A 19901-nucleotide genomic window follows, 5' to 3' on the forward strand; every position below is an offset into this window, starting at 1 on the left:
CTGCTTAATTCACAATGCATTTTCTGCATTACCTGCAGGGCAGGAAATCTACAGAACAGGGGAACCAGTAGAAAGATTCTGGCTCCAGGACCTAAACACTGACAGGCTGCTGTGTGCACAGTGGGTTACTGGCAGAAAGGATAAGTTTACGTGAAAACAGTTAAGTCGGCTAACTTTTCATTCTAAAAAGAAAGGACTGATTTCTTAATGTTTTTTTTAAAAATTTTATTATAAATCACACTGGACACACTGCAGTGAATGTCACAAAATTACATTTTATAAACATAAAATTAGGGGGAACATAAAATCACTGTATACACAGATGAAGTTGATAGATCATGGTGAAAAAAAAAAAAAAAAGTGGGGGGACCAGATGCTATTTACATCAAGACACAAGCGTGTCCTGTACACAAAGTCCTCATAAGAGAAAATTGTAAACTCCCAGTCTGGATGAAAGCCTCCTGTAGCCGATCCTTAGCCATAGCTACCTATAAGACAGACACGTATTAGGTTCTTGGCAAGTTTAGCATTGCATAGCCCATTTAAAAATACTCTAAAAGAAAAAAGTGCACATTTGTATCCTTTTCCAGGCATTTAAACCCCCAACTAATGTATCAAGTCTACAAAATCCATTTAATTATGTGCATATGATCATAGAAACATTTCACCCTCCAGTTAAATAAGTCCTCTGCAGATTTCACTATTAGCTATAAAGAAAGGAAGTAAACATTAATCCTAAAAATAAACAAAAGCTCTGGATACAATCACTTTAAGAAAAGCCAATATTAAGCTGTGAATTCATTTACTTTAAAAAATGCCTGCAAAACAATGAACGTTAACAAAAAGACTTTGAAGGTTAAGAAGCAAAGTCTGAAGTAGTTTTTCCCAGTTTAATCTTTACGCTGGTACATGAAGTTGGAAGAGACCATACCACAGGACAGCGGTTTCTGGTGTACGCCTTGCACTCTGCCCACAACGTGCGACCCCAGAGATAGACGTGGTCAGGGTGACACACGGCCTGCAATGAAGTTCCCGCTGGCGGGTACAAACAAGGTATAATGTCAGAGTTAGAAGACAACATTCTTCTTTACCTTAAGTTGTACCCATTTCAGTACTTTACCTTGGTATTTACTTTAAAAAATTTTGCTTATTTATTCCTTAGTTCATCTGGCATAAAACGACCAGATTACACCAATTTAAAAAGAGTTCTGTCTTTTACTTAATGGGGAAAAATACTCAAGGTTCGTCTTTAAGTTAAAGCTCTAAAAAAGTACTATGCAATACAAACAATTTACAAGGCTGTTAAACAATTTAACATTTATAAAAAGGAGTCCACACAGATTAAATTTATATCTTTATTAAAGTTTAAATCTTAAAATTTAAAATATCCATTCTGCTTTATACATACCTGATGTGATTGTTAAAAGCCATTAATAAGGCTGATAGTTATTTTGGTGACTTCCACCTCCCCTAGATGCCTTGCCATATGTGCTCTGCTGGCCTGCAGTGAAAAACAAGTCAAGTTACGAAACTGAAGATGTCAGCAACTCCTTGAAGGTTATGTTGGATAATTCAACATAAAAACTCACCACTGTAATCTGTGTAACCTTGGTTGTATCCACCATAGCTTCCATAGTTGTAGTTTGAATAGTCATATCCACCGTAACTGTTGTACGAATCGTAAGAGTTGTTTCCATAGCCTCCATATCCTTGATCGTAGTAGTTATTGTAACCTTGATTCCAGTTCTGACCTTGACCTTTGAGAATACAAAATTCAAATACAAGCACAATTAGAGCAACATCAAAGAGGTTGCTTAGATTTGTTATGGCAATTTTTTGCAAAAAATTGCATTGTAGCAAGTTTTGGACAGTAGAAAACTGTGGCCCCTTTTTGGGAGAGACTATCTCCAGTCTGGGTGACAGACATGAGAACTCTCAAGAGAACTTTGGACCACACTACCTGACGTTTCTAGGCCTTTATTCCTAAAAGCCAAACCTACTGCATGAATGCAGGCCCAATAAGCACCAACATACTCAGCAAATTGTGTTTTTTTTTGGTGGGGGGGGGGGGGGGTCTGGGGTTGCACAAAGTGGAGCATCATTTCTGTTTGTGACCATATTAGGGGGATTTTCACTCAATTCTTGCCCCAAGTGACACCAGTACAAGAAAATGGGGTGTGATCAACAATGGACAAAAAGGCACATACAACAGCAAAAACCACTTTACTAAAAGTATATTTTGCTTATCAATATTTGAGAGATTAGCACATCTGGAAGGAAATTTGCAGACACCTGACAAACTATTCCTTCCCCACTCTGTCCAGAACAGTTTAGCTGACATAGGACTTCACTTTGCCTTACATCACAATTTAATATAGGTTGAAAAGCATTTTATATACCTCCTCTTCCTCTCCCTCTTCCACCACCTCGTCCTGTCGATGCACCTCTTCCTCCCTTTTGTTGTTGCTGCTGTTGCTGTTGTCTGTAGACTTCTTTAGGCTGTGCAACTTTGATCTCACACTGAGAAAAAGAGAATCACTAAATATACAGAATACTAAAAGCTAAAAGCAGATGTTGTAAAGGGAGCCTTGTTAAATATTTCACCTTTCCTGAGCCAATTTGGTGATATCTGTTTTCCAACAACTTCTTTACTGGTTCCTCATCTGTGTATGTGATGAAACAGAACCCTCTCCTTTCATTTGTCTTTGTGTCCATGGGAAGTTCAATGTTCTCAATCTACAAAAAAGGTTCCAGCAATTTAGACCTAACCTTCTGCATGCCCCAAAAAGTCCTTTAAACATGCACATCCAACTTTTGCCAATTACTTTGTGATTCAAAAATATTGATTAGTTAGACCGCCAGGGAGGTTAAAAGTGGCACATTGTTTTGCATGGAAATTTGTTTTACATTGTAGGCCTGTAATTCTGAGGAATAACTCAGAAAAATAGGTCCAAAACAGGAGTCTAGTAAACATCCCGGGTATGATAACTCTTGAAACTCGAAATCATAAATGATATATAATCCAACCAAAAACACTGAAAATATGAAATATAGCACCAAGTTCGCTCAGTCGCAGAATCTTTCAGTGTCGGATGAGGAATTTCCCCATGAATTATCGCTCAGTTCTGCAAGTGATTCTTATTCACGATTGCCGTTCTCTAGCTGGTCTAAAACAGGTTTTGACCTAAAGGGACGCTTTTTGGATGCCATGAACATTTTCAAGTTACCAGGCAGAAAGAATGGTAAAAGTGCAGGCAGGGTACTGGACAAAAAATTTAGGTTAAATGGTTTGATACAATAATGCAATGCTAACAGATTACAATGTATTGTGTGTATGTTATTTTTACTTTTATTTAAACCCCCCGCCGGTTCCTCCCCCGTGTACCAATGCTCGCAGGGAAGGGAACCTAGAAGACAGATGCCGGCATCAGCCGGAGGACATCAGGGGATCGCAGGGCAAGGTAAGGATTGGGGATCTCAGGACAAGCATGACAGTAATCCTGAGTGTGGCTTGGGGTTACTATTTGTACTGTAAATTAACCCTGGGCCACAATTGGGATTACTGCTAGGAAGGTTAAATAAGTGCACCCAAATGTCTGACAAGGTAAGCAGACTATCCAACTGTAGTACGAACTATAAAAATAAATTGCTTCCAATTCAACAGCTTCATACACTGAATATTATTTATAAACAATCCAATATTTTACTTATCTTGCCAGGGTTTTAACTTTTTGTCATGCACAAAACAAGTTTACACAGGGTGTGCTATAACCTCAGATACCTCATACTACATTACTGTAAAAAAAAAAAAAAAAGTTGTACCAAAGTTCCTTCTGGGGCAAAAGAGTTTACTTACTTCACCAAATCCACCAAAGTAGTCCTTGATCTGTTCCTCTGTGGTATCAGGGCTTAAGCCACCAACAAAGACTTTCTTGGGAGGCTCCTTGCCTTTCAATGCCTTTGCTCTTTTGGGATCAATAAGTTTCCCATCAAGTTTGTGTTCCTTCGTCTCAAGTACCTGGAGTTTAATAAAGGCAAATTATCAACCTGTTATTCTATTGGCCAAGTAAGGGAATCAGTACAACTACACATCTACTTCAAAACACCTCCAGCTAATCCAACTTTGATACATAGCTACTAGCCATACTTGATCACCCCCTCCCCAATCAAAGTAAACTCAAGCTTCTTTATAATTGTAAAACTATTTCAAGAAGAGCTTAATAGAGGGAAGCTCTGACCATATAATATTTCAAGGTTAAAGCACTGGCCTCCCTGCAACTGAAGTCTCTGCTCAGAGCTAGTATGCCATCCTTAAGTTAGAAAGCAGCTGGTTTCATCATACCTTTCACTCTGTATGACAACACTTAAACTTACTTTGTCTACACTTATTGCATCCTTAAATAGGACGAAGCCAAAACCTCTTGATCGTCCAGTGACTGGATCTGTTTTTATTGTGCAGTCAACCACTTCACCAAATCTTGACAGGTATTCTGTGAGATCTTTTTTGCTTGTGTCCCAACTGAGCCCTCCAATAAACATTTTCCTTTGGAAGGAGAAAAAACAAACAAACAAATAGCATTAGAAACAAAGCAAGTTCATCAGCCTCATTCAATTGTCTGCACTTTTATATCTATAGGAAATTGCATAATTCTGATTAATAATTTCTTTTATAGGCCTATTCTGAACAAAAAAAAAAAAAAATGCAAGACGAATGCTGAATTCACACTGATTTGCTGTAAAATGTAGGAAAAGTGGATGTACATTTCCATCCATTTTTGTGTGCGTTTAACTTGCATACACATGCACTGATCACCCCTTTAGCACACTTGTAAAATGCAGGTCAGTGCACAGTGATTGAATAATGTGTCCTGTTCACCCCAAGATGCTGCAGTCTGTTAAATTGCAACATGTACACATTTTAACGCAACACCAGCCAATGCAGCATTGTAGTGTGGTCAGGACAATTGTTTGTGTATGCATTGACCTGCATTTTACAAGTGTGCTAAAACAAAATCAGCGTGGATGCCAACACATGTTAAAAAGCACATAAAATGGATGAAAACGTACACTGCAAGTCAGTATTAACTCAGCCTAAAAGTAATGTAAAAATTATGAAGCGTATGCAGGCATCTTTAGTGAAGTTATACTGAAATCAGAGCAAAAACAGGCACTAGGGTTGCCACCTCATCCCTTTAAAACCGAACATATTAATTGCATGGGTTCTGAGGCAAATTTAATGCAGAGAAGGCACAGTTTAACACCTTAACCACTTGCCCTCCAGTAAATAAACCCCCCTTCCTGACCAGGCCATTTTTTGCATTATGGCGCTGTGTTTCTTTAACTGAAAATTGCACAGTCGTGCAACGCTGCACCCAGATGAAATTTCTCCCCCCCCCACGAATAGAGCTCTTGATGGTATTCGATTGCCTGTGCAGGGTTTTTTTTGTGTGCAACAGGGTGGATTTGATTTAAATGACTAGTCAGTAAGGCTTGATTTAAATCATAGTTTTCTACATAAAGACTAATGCAAGTAGATGAAGATTTTTAGAACAACTTTTCATATTAGTTTTTTTATCCCCAGATTAATAGGTTAATCATTCATATTTGGACAACTTTTCTGTTGTACGTAGGAAGGAGAAAAATTATCTTTACCTTAATTTAAATAGATTTATTCAACTGAAACAACAACATTACAGCATATGTTATTTGCTTAAACAAACATCCATGTTTGTTAACTAATTTGGCTAAACAAAATATATATATTTTAAGAAACCTAGACTGTCAGCCCCTTCCTCCTCACACTTAGTTTCACTTTCTTCTTGTGCAGATCTATTCCACTCCAAACAATCAGAAAAATATTGTTTCTATTCTATTCACTGAACTTCTTGAAACTTGGCACTGAAGGGGTTGATTCCGTAGTCATAGGTTTGTAGAAGTTAGGATTAAGGTCTTTTAACTCTGTTCATGTTATGTGATCTCCGCTGAGTCAAATTCAGTTTTGAGAACTGCAAAAGTAAACCAAACATCTGTGATAATATCTTGTAGGCAGAGAAACTGCCCAATAATCTTACAAAAACCACTGGAAGAGCATGACATTGTGAATGGATTAATGGAATTTATTTACCAAAAAATTAAACATATACAGCCTTATTCTACATAATTAAAAAACTAATCTTTATTTCATGATGGAATAACCTTTGGATGGTAATATATTTTCCTCAAAAAGCATTTAAATCAAAAAAATCCGATTTAAATAAAAAAAAAAAAAAAAAGAAGAAGTTTTTGATTTTTTAAAAAAATCATTGATTTTTATCCACCCTGGTGTGCAGAAAATAAAGTACAATTGAGAAAAATAATTTGACATTTTGCTATTAAACATGTCCAGTAAAAAATTTAACAAACAAATTTAGGCCAAAATGTATTCTATACGTCTTCCCTAAAAAAAAAGAAAAAAATCCCAATTCGTGTAAATTAATTGGTATATGTGAAAGTTATAGTGTTTACAAAAATGGTATAGATACTGGAATTTTTTTTTTTACTAGTAATGGAGGTGATCAGCGACACTGCAGCAGGCATTCTGACACTGGGGGAACTGACTGTTGCTGACATCCCCAGTGACACCAATTCAGTGATCAGTGCTAATAAAAAGCAGACACTACTAATGGCACCAGAAAAAAGGGGTTAACATTTGGGGAGATCAAAGGGTTAACTGCTGTTCAGTGAGCTGTGTATGCTTTCAACTGTAAGCATACTGCTTTGTATAGGGCTGCTATGCAGAGCCATACAAAGCAGTGTGCTGGAGCTGACAGGGGAGAGGACTGTATTGTTTAAATACAGTTCTCCCCCCCCACCAGTAATACATGGCAGTCACCAGGTTCTGGCGAGTAATTACCGGCTGGAACCCAGTGAACAGCCAAGTCCACGAATATAGGCATACCCCTACCCAAAAATGAAAAATTACGTGTATACACACACACAAATTATTTTGCGTATCCCTACTGCCTTGTATGCAGGAAAGCAACAGAACCTGTGTAATTAATGTGTTTGAGTTGAACCACTTACCCGCCACCAAATGGCAGATATGCTACATGGGTGTGCAAGATCACATATACACGTAATTTTTGCACTTGCAGGTAGGGGCAAGCCCATGCCACCATTCGCAGCCACAGATGTCAAGCATCGGGTCCCAACCAGTGATTACCTACCGGCGCCCGGTAATTACCAACATCACTGACGAGGAAGTCTGGTTTACAGTCTTCCTTGTCAGCTCAGGCACACTGCTCGGGATGGCTGTGCACAGCATCCTTCAGTTAACCCTGCGTCAAAACGCAAAAAATGGCCTGGTCAGGAAGGGGATGGGGGTATATCCTCAGGAGGGCAAGCGGTTACTCGGTGGTATTGTTTCAGACCAACTCTTCCATCTGATCTCTCCTTGATGGATCCAAAGATGTGGAAAATGCGCTCAAACAAAAAACATACATTTCATATTTTCATGAGAGGGGGGACTGCTGTGAATGTGCAATATATATGTAAAGCAGCACAGTGGCTAAATGGTTAGCACTTCCGCCTGGCAGTACTAGGGTTGTTGGTTCAAATCCCAACCACGGCACCACCTGCTTGCATTTTGCATGTTCTCCCTGTACCTGCGTGGGTTTCCGCTGGGTACTCCGGTTTCCTCCCACACTCCAAAAAAACAACATGCTGGTAGGTGAATTGGATCCTGTCTAAATTGGCCCAAGTATGTGTATGTATGAATGCGAGTTAGGGACCCTAGATTGTACACCCCTTGAGGGTTAGGGACTGATATAAAATGTACTATATTGATGTAAAGTACTGCGTAAATTGACGGCGCTATACAAGTACATGAAATAAATAAATAATAAAGTAATGCGAAAATGAGGGTATTAAAAATGTATTATTGGCAATAGCATATTAAATAATAATTTATGTGAATGTACTATATGTAAAGCACTGTGTAAACTGATGGTGCTATACAAGTACCTGAAATAAATAAATCCTCTGGAGGGCCAATGGTTAAAGGGAAAAGGTAGCAACTCTAACTGGCACCCTTACTAGAGAATAAAAATGAAATGATAAATGAAGGCTAAATTAGGAAGGGATGTACACTGGGAGGAATCAGTTTCGTTTTGGGGAGAGGCTTCTCTTTGCCTTCTCTAGATACAAGCTCTGGGTCAGAGGGGTGAAAGGTCACACAAAAAAAGGCTATGCAGGGGGTGGTGGAAGATCAAAGCCTTAGTTCACCTTTACATGTTACACGCATATGTAGGAAGTAACAATTAACATGGTCACATTCCCCAACCCACCCCCTGCATTCTTCTATTGGATGTAGGCGGAGCCCACACTGCTGTTTCATCTATTCACATGAATCTGTGAATGGAAAGACCACACCTCCCATTACAGCAGAGAGACTTGTAGCTTCCAATGGAGCACATTCACACTCCTAACTAAAGGTCTCTATGAGCCTGGGGCAAAAATGAAGAGCCAGTATGCTGCACTGATCACATGTGCAATGCTCTGCAGGCCTGAATAAAAAGAAAAAGGTTTGTCCCTTTTATCCATGTTGGCATGTTACTCATTGCCATGAAGCAATGGAAGATTTCCTGAGAAAGCCAGCAATACAGACACTTGTAGACCTCTAATCACCCTTCCAATTGACTTCATAGCAGGGATCCTTTAAAAACTGAAGATATACATAATAGCTTCCTGAGACGTTTTCAAAATGAAAGTCTAGAATCAGATCGGTTGCCATTTACAGCCTATGCCGATCCTGTCGCAGTGTGATCCATTCCTCTCCATAGGCAATCAGAACCTATGCGGCTATATTTAGCTCTAGTACAGTGCCAGCGTCAGCGTATCACGGCTGTATACTTACAAGGGAAGGCAGGAGCGCACTGACGTCACCCAACAAGCCAACCAGAAGCGAACGTGCTAGAGCTCCGCCTATTCCCGTCCTATTGGCTACCGCTGACGACATGCGATACAGAATGAACGCAAATGGCACCGGTGCTGTTTATTAAAATAGCGCCAGTATGGCCATCCCTGTGGGGGGCAGTAAAGAAAAAACCCTTCCCCTCAGCAGCGTTCCCTCTATCCCAGCACAATCACCTCCCCAGACCGCCTGAGCGGCGCTCCCCACACTCACCCATCATCTTGCTGGTTTTTGCTGGCGTTAATTTTGGCTCCTTCGGAGAATTCCTCGGCGTTACCGTACCCGCTCATTATTTCACCTACAGCGCCAGCTAGTTACTAAACGTACAAGGAACACGCCTGACCCGTCTACACCACAGACAACAACGAAAAAGATCCTCCCGCCGCCCGCCCTCTGCTTATATATCAGAAGCGGGAGCCAATACGGTGTCTCCATTCCCTACACGTCACATGAAAGCGCTCGCCCTCTATTGGCTGGAAGCGGACCGGGGGGAGGTGGGACGGCCGGAAGTTGAGAAGGCTGGGCGGGGATGCGCAGGGAAGACAAAGGGGGTGCTAAGGCCGTGTGCAGAGGGCCCGGTTTGGAGGGTGTTTGTTCTGTGCTAGTTCCTTTATGTATGGTGTGTAAAATATACAGAAGCACGCCCGAGCTGTACAAGGGGCGTCTACTACACCATCGAACGGGTTCATACACGCACACAGCGGGTTTTAGCGGGCTGCGAACCTCCAATAGGTTGTATGAGCTGGGAGTAGTCTTGCTGGCCACATTAGCAGTGCAGGCAGTGGAAGCACATTGATGGGGAGTGCTCCCGCCTCCTCACACTGCAGCTTCCGCCTCTCCGCCGCATACACACTGCTGGAGGAAGCATGGGCTCCCTTACCGTGCCGGCCTGTGTCAGCACCGTGCTCCTAGATATCGAGGGCACCACCACCCCGATTACCTTTGTGAAGGTAAGGGATGTCAGAGGACATGGCTGGCTCTTATGTGCTCTCTGTTCACTGGCTCGCAAAGACAACTAACCGAAATCCCAATCCTTCTCGAAATGAAAGATATTGGATCAAGTCCAGAGCAGCATTGCACAGTAACCAATCGGCTTTCTGCTTTAGCTTCTTCAGTTGTGGTTTGAAAATGAAAGAGAGAAGCTGATTGGTTGCCATGCACAGCTGCTCCAGTCTTAGTGAACTTCCCTTACTTTCCGGCTGAGCTGTGATGGGGATCATTCACACCCCACCCTTTGATCTACATAGATCAACACTGGTTTGAGTTAAGGCGGAGCTCCACCCAGAAGGGGATGTTCGTCTTTAAAGACTGGTCCTCCGCTCCCCATTAAGGATTGACATCTTTGGGGAATGGGTACCTGAAATTGACAGGTACCCGCTCCCACTTCTGCGATCTAGGCCAGGGCCAATTTACTGTCCTTCAGTTTTTAGGGGGCCTGGACTGTGGTCATTGGGAATAGCAATTGTCCTGGCATCAGAGGGAGTAAACAATGCATGTTTGAAATTAGGGAGAGGAATAGCACCCCATCGTTTGTGTCACTGGGAGGAATAGCACCCCATCATTGGTGTCACTGAGCGAATAGTGCCCCATCATTGGGAAAAATAGTGCCCCATTGTTTGTGTCTGTGGGAGGAATAGTGCCCCATCATTGGTGTCAGTGGGAGGAATAGCACCCCATCGTTGGTGTCAGTGGGAGGAACACTGCCCCATCATTGGTGTCAGTGGGAGGAATACTGCCCCATCATTGGTGTCAGTGGGAGGAATACTGCCCCATCGCTGGTGTCAGTGGGAGGAATACTGCCCCATCGCTGGTGTCAGTGGGAGGAATACTGCTCCATCGCTGGTGTCAGTGGGAGGAATACTGCCCCATCGTTGGTGTCAGTGGGAGGAATAGTGCCCCATCGTTGGTGTCAGTGGGAGGAATAGTGCCCCATCGTTGGTGTCAGTGGGAGGAATAGTGCCCCATCGTTGGTGTCAGTGGGAGGAATAGTGCCCCATCGTTGGTGTCAGTGGGAGGAATAGTGCCCCATCGTTGGTGTCAGTGGGAGGAATAGTGCCCCATCGTTGGTGTCAGTGGGAGGAATAGTGCCCTATCGTTGGTGTCAGTGGGCACAATAGTGCCCTATCGTTGATGTCAGTGGGAGGAATGGTCCCCTATCATTGGTGCCAGTGGGAGGAATTGTGCCCTATCATTGGTGTCAGTGGGAGGACAACTTTCACTTCCGATCGCCCAGGTCAGTGGTCTCCAAACTGGCCTGGGGGCTGGATGAAGCCCTTTGTTTGCTTTTAGCTGGCCCCTGGGGCACTTTTCCTCCCACTAATACAAGACACTATTCCTTCCACTGATACCAACAATGGGGCATAATTCCTGCTACTGACATCAACAACTGGGCACTAATCCTCTCATTGACACCAACTGCATCCACCTAGGTAAGTATGATTTGGGGGAAAAAAAACTCTTTTCAACCTCCCCTCTCCTAACTCCTATTCTATGTGCTCTGTAGAAAGAAGATCCTTATATTTACCTATTTGTTGGTGTCAATGAGAGGATTAGTGCCCAGTTGTTGATGTCAGTAGCAGGAATTATGCCCCATTGTTGGTATCAGTGGGAGGAAAAGTGCCCCAGGGGCCAGATAAAAGCAAGCAAAGGGCTGCATCCAGGCCACAGTTTGGAGATCACTGGCCTAGGGAAGCGGAAGTTGTCCCCAACCCCCTCCCGTAGTCTTCTGGGACAAGTGATATGTCCCAGAAGACCATGGGACAATTCAGAAAGCACAGCATACACTCGCATGCGCAGTGGGCACCCGGCTGTGAAGCCGCAAGCTGTCTTAGCCATGCCCACAGTGAAGATGCCAGTGGCAGGAACACCGGCCAACCGGTGAAACGAGCTGCGGAGAGAACACAGCAGGATCAGGGGACGGGTAAGTGGCTGTTTTTTAAGAGTCAGCAGCTACAGTTTTTGTAGCTGCTGGCTTTTTCTTTTTAAAGAACTTCGCTTAAAGAGCTCATAGAAAACAAGTGTCTGAAACTAATCAAAGCTAAATGCTTGTTTTTTACACTGATCAGGCATAACTTTCTGAACACTGACAGGTTAAAGTGGAATTCTGGTCTAGATCTAAGCTTAAAGGAGAAGTGCAAACTAAGTTCTTTTGGCTGTTCTTCTGTGGATCACAGTTTGTTCTGCACTCCTGTGACTCGTTTCAGCTGACAGCTGGCTGAAGCCAATCAGCTGGTCCAGGCTGGGGAAAGATCCCGACTTTAAAGTCGGAATCTATCCCAGAGCCTCAAGCGGTACCTAGCTCAGCCTCTCAGTGAGCCATTGAGAGCCTGAGCCAGCTGCTTTCTCCCCCTTCACAGCCCAGCGCTCGAGGCAGAGCAGGCAGCAGTGACTGACAGTCACTAATCTCTGCTCACAACAGCGGTGAGAACTCAGCGATCATGTGATCACCAAGTTCTCACATTTAGACCCGGCGGGGGACAGATGCAGCATCGGACCGATGCAGCATCCACCTAGGTAAGTATGATTTGGGGGAAAAAAAAACTCTTTTCAACCTCCCCTCTCCTAACTCCTATTCTATGTGCTCTGTAGAAAGAAGATCCTTATATATTCCTATTCTCAGAGCGCTCTAGTCCAGTCACATGATCAGCTCCCAGCGGCAGCTTCAGGGGAGAAGAGGGAGGGCTAACAATGGTTGCCCTATATGGGCAACATCACGGACCAGGCATTCCACCAGTTGTCGGCGCTGTCTCCTTTCCCCTGAAGCTGGTCACTGCGTAGATCACATGACTTTTGAGACTAAGGTAGGTGTAAGCATATTCCTTCTACAGAGTAGTTCATATAGGAGTTAGAAGGGAGTTTTAGTTCCAGACTTAAATTCCACTTTAAGGTAGAACTTTACGCATAACAGCTTGATAAAAAATGATGTTCTTTAGCAGGGAACATACATTCCACATTAATAATTATACTATCAAAGTTAGTGTATGCTGTAAATTACCACCAGCATTGCTGCTATTTCTTCTTGCCAGAGGCTGCAATTTTGCTGGAGCCCTGAACAGCAGTAAATCTTTAGACTGTCAGCAGATCGGCCTCTACATTTCCTGAACAGTGGCGAAAAATAAAGAGCAACTGAGCATGTGCAGAGCAGGGAGAGACTGTGTATTACTGGATTTTTTAAAGTATAGACACTTATTTTTGAATGTTTTACATAGCTATACTTGCAAAAGGGGACAGCCTGAAGTGATCTAGCAGGACTTCATTTTCTGACTAAAGTTCCACTTTAAGTGAAAAGCATTGATTATCTTGTTACTAAGGCATCTGAAAGTCAGTGGGATATACTAGGCAGGAAGGAAACATGTTGTCCTTGAAGTTGATGTGTTGAAAACAGGAAAAGTGGCCATCACAGTTTGTTGTGTATGGGGCTGCGTAGCTGCAGACTGGTCATTGTGGCCATACTGATCCGTGTCCACAGCCAAAAGCTCCTACAATAGGCACGTGGGCATCAGAACTGGACCACAGAGCAATGAAAGAAGGTGGCCTGGTTTGATACATCACATTTTCTTTTACATCATGTGGGTGACCGAGTGCATGTGCATCACTTACCTGGGGAAGATAGGACATCAGGATACAGAATGGGAAGAAGGCAAGCTGGCCGAGGCAATGCTTTGGGCAATGTTCTGCTGGAAAATCTTGGGTTTTCTGCCATTAATGTGGATGTTACTTGACATGTACCACCTATCTAAACATTGTTGGTGACCAAGGACACTTCTTCACGGAAACAGTATGTACTAATGGCTGTGGCCTCATTCAGCTGGATAATGTGCCCTGCTACACTGCAGAAATGGTTCAAGGAACACAAGTTCAAAGTGTTGACTTGGCCTCCATATTCTCCAGATTTCAATCCAATCGAGTATCTGTGGGATGTGCTGGAAAAACAATTTGGATTCACCTCACAATTTACAGAAATGAAATTATCTGCTACTCATAGCGTAGTTCCAGATATCAGAGCATACCTTCAGAGGTCTAGTGGTGTCAATGCCGCCATGGGTCAGGGCTGTACTGCAGTAAAAAGGGGGACCTACTCAACATTAGGTGGGTGGTCATAAAGTTATGGCTAATTGGTGTATGTGCTCTGTTCATACCGGAAGAGGGTCCATTCACACAGGTGATTAGAACAACTTTCACATTCAAGCAGCAAGAATCTGCAGATTCCTGCATCTGTAATGAGAGGTGTGTGTGAAACAATGCGGCCCCTCAGCTAATGCAATGCAATGATAGGCTGGTGACATTCACAGCTATCAGTTCAAACAGCTAGCAATCACCTGCAGTGATCATGGCTGGACACAGACAGACTCCATCCAGCAGAATCATCTGACCTTAACCACAGTTAATTGCTGACTGCAAATAGTCACAGCTGCGTCCGCCATCAGCTTGTCATTACATTAGGGCTCATTCACACCAGTGGCCCTGCTGTATCACGGCTGTGGTGTGTGCAGTGAAGGGAATGGTGTGGACAAGTACCTACATGGCTGAAAATCTAGAGCAGCTTCATAAATATACGGGGGCTTCAAGTGTGGCTCAACATGTCCAGAGGGCTGCACAATATGTTAGTATTAAAAATTTGGCATTAAAGTGGTTCTAAAGGCAGAAGGTGTGTATGTTTTTTTGTTTTGTTTTTTACCCTTGATGCATTCTCTGCATTAAGGTAAAAAACATTTTACAGTCAGGCCCCCTATACTTTCCTGAACCCGATCTCGATCCAGTGATGTTCTGGAAAGCCGAGGCTTTCTCTGCTCTCTCCCTCTTCATTGGCTTAGACACAGCAGCAGACATCATTGGCTCCTGCTGCTGTCACTCACAGCCAGTGAGGAGGGAGCTGAGGGAGGGCCGAGACACCCCAATCTGTATCTTACGGGCACACAGAGGTGGTTCGGGAGTAAACATGCACGAGTGCCCCATAACTTGTGGCTTGCTTTGAGGCACTCGGCAAGGGGGAGGGTCCAGGAGAGCTGGCTGGGAACCCAAGAAAAGGATCAGGGCTGCTGTGTTCAAAACCATTGCATAGAGCAGGTAAGTATATGTTTGTTATTAAAAAATAAAAATTGAGCCTTTACAATCACTTTAATGTGCTGTAAGCTCAAGTTTTACCATACATTGTAATGCATGCAACACTGTGCATGTGTTGCGCTGCCATTATTTCTGAATGGCACCTCAACATTGTTACAGTAATGTACAATACACCTGCACTGCATACTACGGCACACAAATGCAATGCTTGCATTGTGCTGTGTCGAAAAAAAGTCACTTGTGTTTTTAGTGTGTTGTTAACCCTTTCAAAATGGATAGATATCCTAAATGTAGTGCAGTAATGCAACACAAACATGTGAAGGGCACAGAGCATCCTTGCATTTGCAGCCATCAATTTAAAGCAGAATGAAATCCTCCTATCCTTTACAGCTAGCATGGTGCAGTGTGAGACCCCTGCTGTCTGTGGGAGAGCATTGGTCTGTCTGCAGACATCTGACACATCCCACCCTGGGCTGACCTATAGCTGTGCAGTTAGTACAACTTAAGCTACCTTTTAATTGGTGAACTCTTGCCCTGACTCAGCAGGGGGGATTTCAGATAGCGATGGGCTTCATTTTCAAGCCCTGACAGTGCATTGTGATTGGCCAAAGCAATGCACCTGACCACAGGTCAGGTGTAATGCTTTGGCCAATCACAGCGCATGATGACGCTACAAGAGGGCACGGTAACTCCGCCCCCTTGTGACGACATGACCGTATTTAAGAATTGGCATCCCGGTGCAGCAGTCAGATGGCGGGAGTATCAAGAGCAGCATGTTGTTGTTTTTTTTTTTGGGGGGGGGCGGTGGGCATTGTGATTGTCGTTGGATCTTCTTTGGGGGACATTTTTTTATTTATTGTTTTTCATAATGGACTTGTCACAGACTGTCTCCTGACATTTTTTACACTACAATTTTTTTTTATGAATGGGTAGCGATACTATGTACCGCCTACTAATTCACATGGGTGGGATCCGGGGGCCTCCTTGTTAAAGGGGGCTTCCAGATTCTGATAAGACCCCCACAACCACTGGCCAGGGTTGTGGGGAAGAGGCCCTTGTCCTCATCAACACGGGGACGGGGGGGGGACCTGTATCCTGGTATGGTTCGGGGGGGGAGGGAAGTACTCGCTCACACCCCGCCATTTCCTGACCTGCCGGGCTGCATACTCAGATAAGGGTCTAGTATGGATTTTGGTAGCACCCCCACGCCATTATAAAAAAAAAAAAACATTTTGCCATTTGGCTTGGTATGGATGGGGGGGAGGGGGCTCACACCATTTTATGGTGTTTTTTTATTTTTGTTTTTTTATTTTTATTTTTTTCCTTGTCAGGTGATGCCAAAAATTCTTCTGACATTCATACATACCAACCATGTGGTGCTCTATCCATTTAATTCTCTTGATACAAAAATAAACCCTGAGTGATTAACCGCTTTCCCGACTACCCTATAGTAGAAATACTGCTACAGTGCAGCACGGGTGCACAAAATCACGTATATATACATGATTTTGCAGTTCCGGCTGTCAATCACCTGGTTGGGGCCGGTGATTTCCGAGGATCTCTGACGGGTAGGAGAACTGTTTTGTTTACTAACAGTTCTCCTCCCTGCCAGCTCGGCACACTGACAGCAGTGTGAAGCATTGTCACTGAAAGCAGTGCGATTATAGTGAAGCACACTGACACAGCCCCCTACTAAAACACTCCCAGCACACAGTTAACCCTTTGACTGCCCCTCATGTCAACTCCTTCCTGCCCAGTGCCATTAGAACAATGTCAGCACTTTTTTTTTTTTTTTTTTAGCACTGATCACTGTATTGGTGTCACTGGGGTTGTCGGTGACACCAAGTCAGTTCCCCCCCCCAGTGTCAGAATGTCCGCCGCAGTCCTGCTATAAGTTGCTAATCACCGCTATTACTAGTAAAAAAAAAAGAAGAAATCCCAGTATATATTCCGCCATTTATAAATGCTATAACTTTCCCGTAAACCAATTAATTTACACGTATTGGGATTTTTCATTTAGCAAAGACATGCAGCAGAATACATTTCGGCCCAAATTTATGACGCAATTTGATTTTCAAATTTTTTTTATTGGACATGTTTAATAGCAAAAAGTAAAAAATATTGTTTTTTTTCTCAAAATTGTCAGTCTATTTTTTTAGTATAGTGCAAAAAATAAAAAAAGCACAGGCGATCAAATACCACCGAAAGAAAGCTCAATTCGTGGGGGGAAACAAAAGACGTAAATTTCAGTAGGGTGCAGCGTTGCATGACTGCACAATTGTCAGGTAAAGTAACGCAAAAAATGGCCAGGTGAGGAAGAGGGGTAAATCCTCTGGAGGGCAAGTGGTTAAACTCGGTTTGTTTATAAATAAAATTATTTATCTCATGGTACAGGCATTCTTATGGTATAACACTCTGCACTGTCCAGTAAAAGAAAACAATGTATCAGTGTGAGAATGCAATATTGTTAGCACAGGAATAAAAACAATTTGTAACATTGCATCAGATGGAGATCATTCTGTTTCATAGTTTCACAATTCTTTATGTATCTTTATTGAACTCACTGGTGCAGTGCTATAGCCTGTGAAAACAATGAGATGAAATAATAAAAATGAACACTAAGTTAAAGCAGAGCTATACTCACCTTGGCTCCAGTGATGCGGTGTCCTGGAGCTCCCCGCCTGGCTGCTGACATTTTGGTTGAATAAGCACGTTTTTAACTACAGTTTGAGGTTATTCACATCATAGTAGTCATACAGTGTTGCACTATGAAATATATGTTTTTTGTTTGAGCGCATTTTCCACATCTTTGGAGCCACCAATGAAAGTTCAGATGGAAGAGTTGGTCTGAAACAATACCACTGATTAACCACTTGCCCTCCTGAGGATTTACCCCCCCCCCCCCCCCCTTCCTGACTAGGCCATCTTTTGCGTTATGGCACTGCGTCACTTTAACTGACAGTTGCGCGGTCATGCAAAGCTGCACCCAAATGAAATTGATGTCCTTTTTTCCCATAAATTGAGCTTTCTTTCAGTGGTATTTGATCGCCTGTGCATTTTTTATTTTTTGCAGTATAAAAGAAAATGACTGACAATTTTGAGAAAAAAAACAATATATTTGTCTTTTTGGTATTAAACATGTCCAGTAAAAAAAATGAAAAAAATCAAATTTCGTCATAAATGTAGGTCAAAACGTATTCTGCTACGTGTCTTTGCTAAATAAAAAAAAATCCCAATACGTGTAAATTAATTGGTTTATGTGAAAGTTATAGCGTTTACAAATGACTTATAGCGGGACTGTGGCGGGCATTCTGACACTGGGGAACTGATATGTTGTCGCTGACATCCCCAGTGACACCAATACAGTGATCTGTGCTAATTAAAAGCACTGACACTGTACTAATGGCACTGGGCAGGAAGGGGTTAATGTGGGGCGATTAAAAGGTTAGCTGTGTGCCATTTTAATAAGTGTGCTGTGTTTGTGCTTCACTGTAAGCACACTGCTTTGCATGGCTCTGCTATGCACAGCCATGCAAAGCAGTGTGCAAGAGCTGACAGGGGAGAGAACTTTTTTGTATACAAACAGTTTTCCTCACCCCTGCCCGTCAGAGATGCTTGACAATCACCGGGTGCCGGTGAGTAATTGGTGATTGACAGCCGAGGCCACAAATGGCGGCGCGGGTAGGGCCGGAAATGCAAAATCACATATATATCCGTGATTTTGCGCACCACTGCCGCTCTGTAGCAGTATTTCTGCTATAGGACGGCGGTAGAGAGGTTAATGAAGCTTTGTCGTTATTTAGCTCACATTTGGGATTTTTTTTATTGAATTGGCTATTAAATTATTGCAGGTGATACTTTATGCAAATAAGACGTGATACTAATAATGCATACAATAAATGTTGGTAAATTAACCCTACAGACACAGATTTTTTTTTTTTCATGAACACCTCACACAAGGCTTGTTAAGTAAATGTCAACAAAATGAAAGTAAACTGAAAAGCAACCAGTTAACATTGTAGTATGGGTCTCAGATTGTGGATAGAAACCGGAGCATTGGGAGGAATTCCTTCATCTATTGCTCTGAGGAAGGGCGTTCAACTCCCGAAACGCGTTAGCACTTTATGCGAGGACGCATGCTGTCCACGATTGGGATATTTGACTTCTTGTCTCTGTTTTTATGACCTTTATGGCTTGTGAGTATGTTTTTGCATCTTTTTAATACATTTTTGTTTTTTGAGTTAATGCTAGTATTAACTGCCTCCCACCCGCCAATATAGTACAGTGACAGGCGCAAGGTGGTTCTTTCGTTCTGGGAGGACGTCATATGACGTCCTCCCATTTAAACCGCGCATGCGCGGCGATCGGAGGTGCGCTGTGTCCCTCGAACACAGCGGATCACCGATCAACGGAAAGAGCCGAAGATGTTGGCTCGGTCATGTGATCAGCTGTGTCCAATCACAGCTGATCGCATGTAAATAGGGAAATGCTAGTTAGCGGCATTCCTCTCCTCACGAGCTGTCACGCTGACAGCTCGAGAGGAGAGGAGAGCCGGTAATCAGCATCCCTCAGAGGGGACATGTACACTGATCATCAGGGCACTGATGATCAGTGTGCCCTTATGATCAGTGTAGCCCCAGGAGTGGCACCTGTCAGTGCTCATCCATGCCAGTGCCACATCAATGCCACATTTCAGTGCCTACCAGTGCACATCAATGCCACATATCAGTGCCCATCTGAGCTGCCTTTCAGTGCCACCTATCAATGCCAGTCAGTGCTGCCTATCAGTGCCGCCTATCATTGTGCAACAGTGCTGCCTAACAGTGCCAGTCAGTGCCGCCTATCAGTGCCATATATGAGAGCTTCCTATCGGTGCCCATCACTGCAG

General features: G+C 43.1%; 2 protein-coding genes across 3 annotated transcripts in view; one reads left to right on the forward strand and one right to left on the reverse strand.

Moving 5' to 3' along the window:
* Positions 1-200: 200 nt before the first annotated feature.
* Positions 201-9324, reverse strand: HNRNPDL (heterogeneous nuclear ribonucleoprotein D like). 2 transcript variants are annotated; one of them, XR_016312510.1, is made up of 9 exons: positions 9164-9324; positions 4375-4543; positions 3857-4018; positions 2605-2736; positions 2400-2520; positions 1590-1757; positions 1409-1501; positions 932-1035; positions 201-488 (listed from the first exon to the last, which is right to left on the reverse strand). XR_016312510.1 is itself a non-coding variant. In XM_089675789.1 (8 exons), the coding sequence occupies exons 1-7, from the start codon at positions 9238-9240 to the stop codon at positions 1431-1433; spliced, it is 900 nt and encodes a 299-aa protein (XP_089531915.1). In that variant the 5' UTR covers positions 9241-9323; the 3' UTR covers positions 201-488; positions 1409-1430. The 2 variants fall into 2 exon arrangements, 1 of the variants encoding a protein (XP_089531915.1); XM_089675789.1 differs by lacking the exon at positions 932-1035 and having other exon boundaries at positions 9164-9323.
* Positions 9325-9464: 140 nt separating this feature from the next.
* The window catches only part of ENOPH1 (enolase-phosphatase 1), a 62398-nt gene continuing 51961 nt past the window's right edge, over positions 9465-19901 (forward strand). The window contains exon 1 of the mRNA XM_089675805.1: positions 9465-9900. Within this exon, the coding sequence (XP_089531931.1) occupies positions 9817-9900 (84 nt within the window). The 5' untranslated portion in view covers positions 9465-9816. The remainder of the gene's footprint in view (positions 9901-19901) is intronic.

This window comes from Staurois parvus, unplaced genomic scaffold (assembly GCF_062004578.1).
Source record: "Staurois parvus isolate SC_StPar_1 unplaced genomic scaffold, SC_StPar_1.0 ptg000013l, whole genome shotgun sequence".
NCBI lineage: Eukaryota > Metazoa > Chordata > Amphibia > Anura > Ranidae > Staurois > Staurois parvus.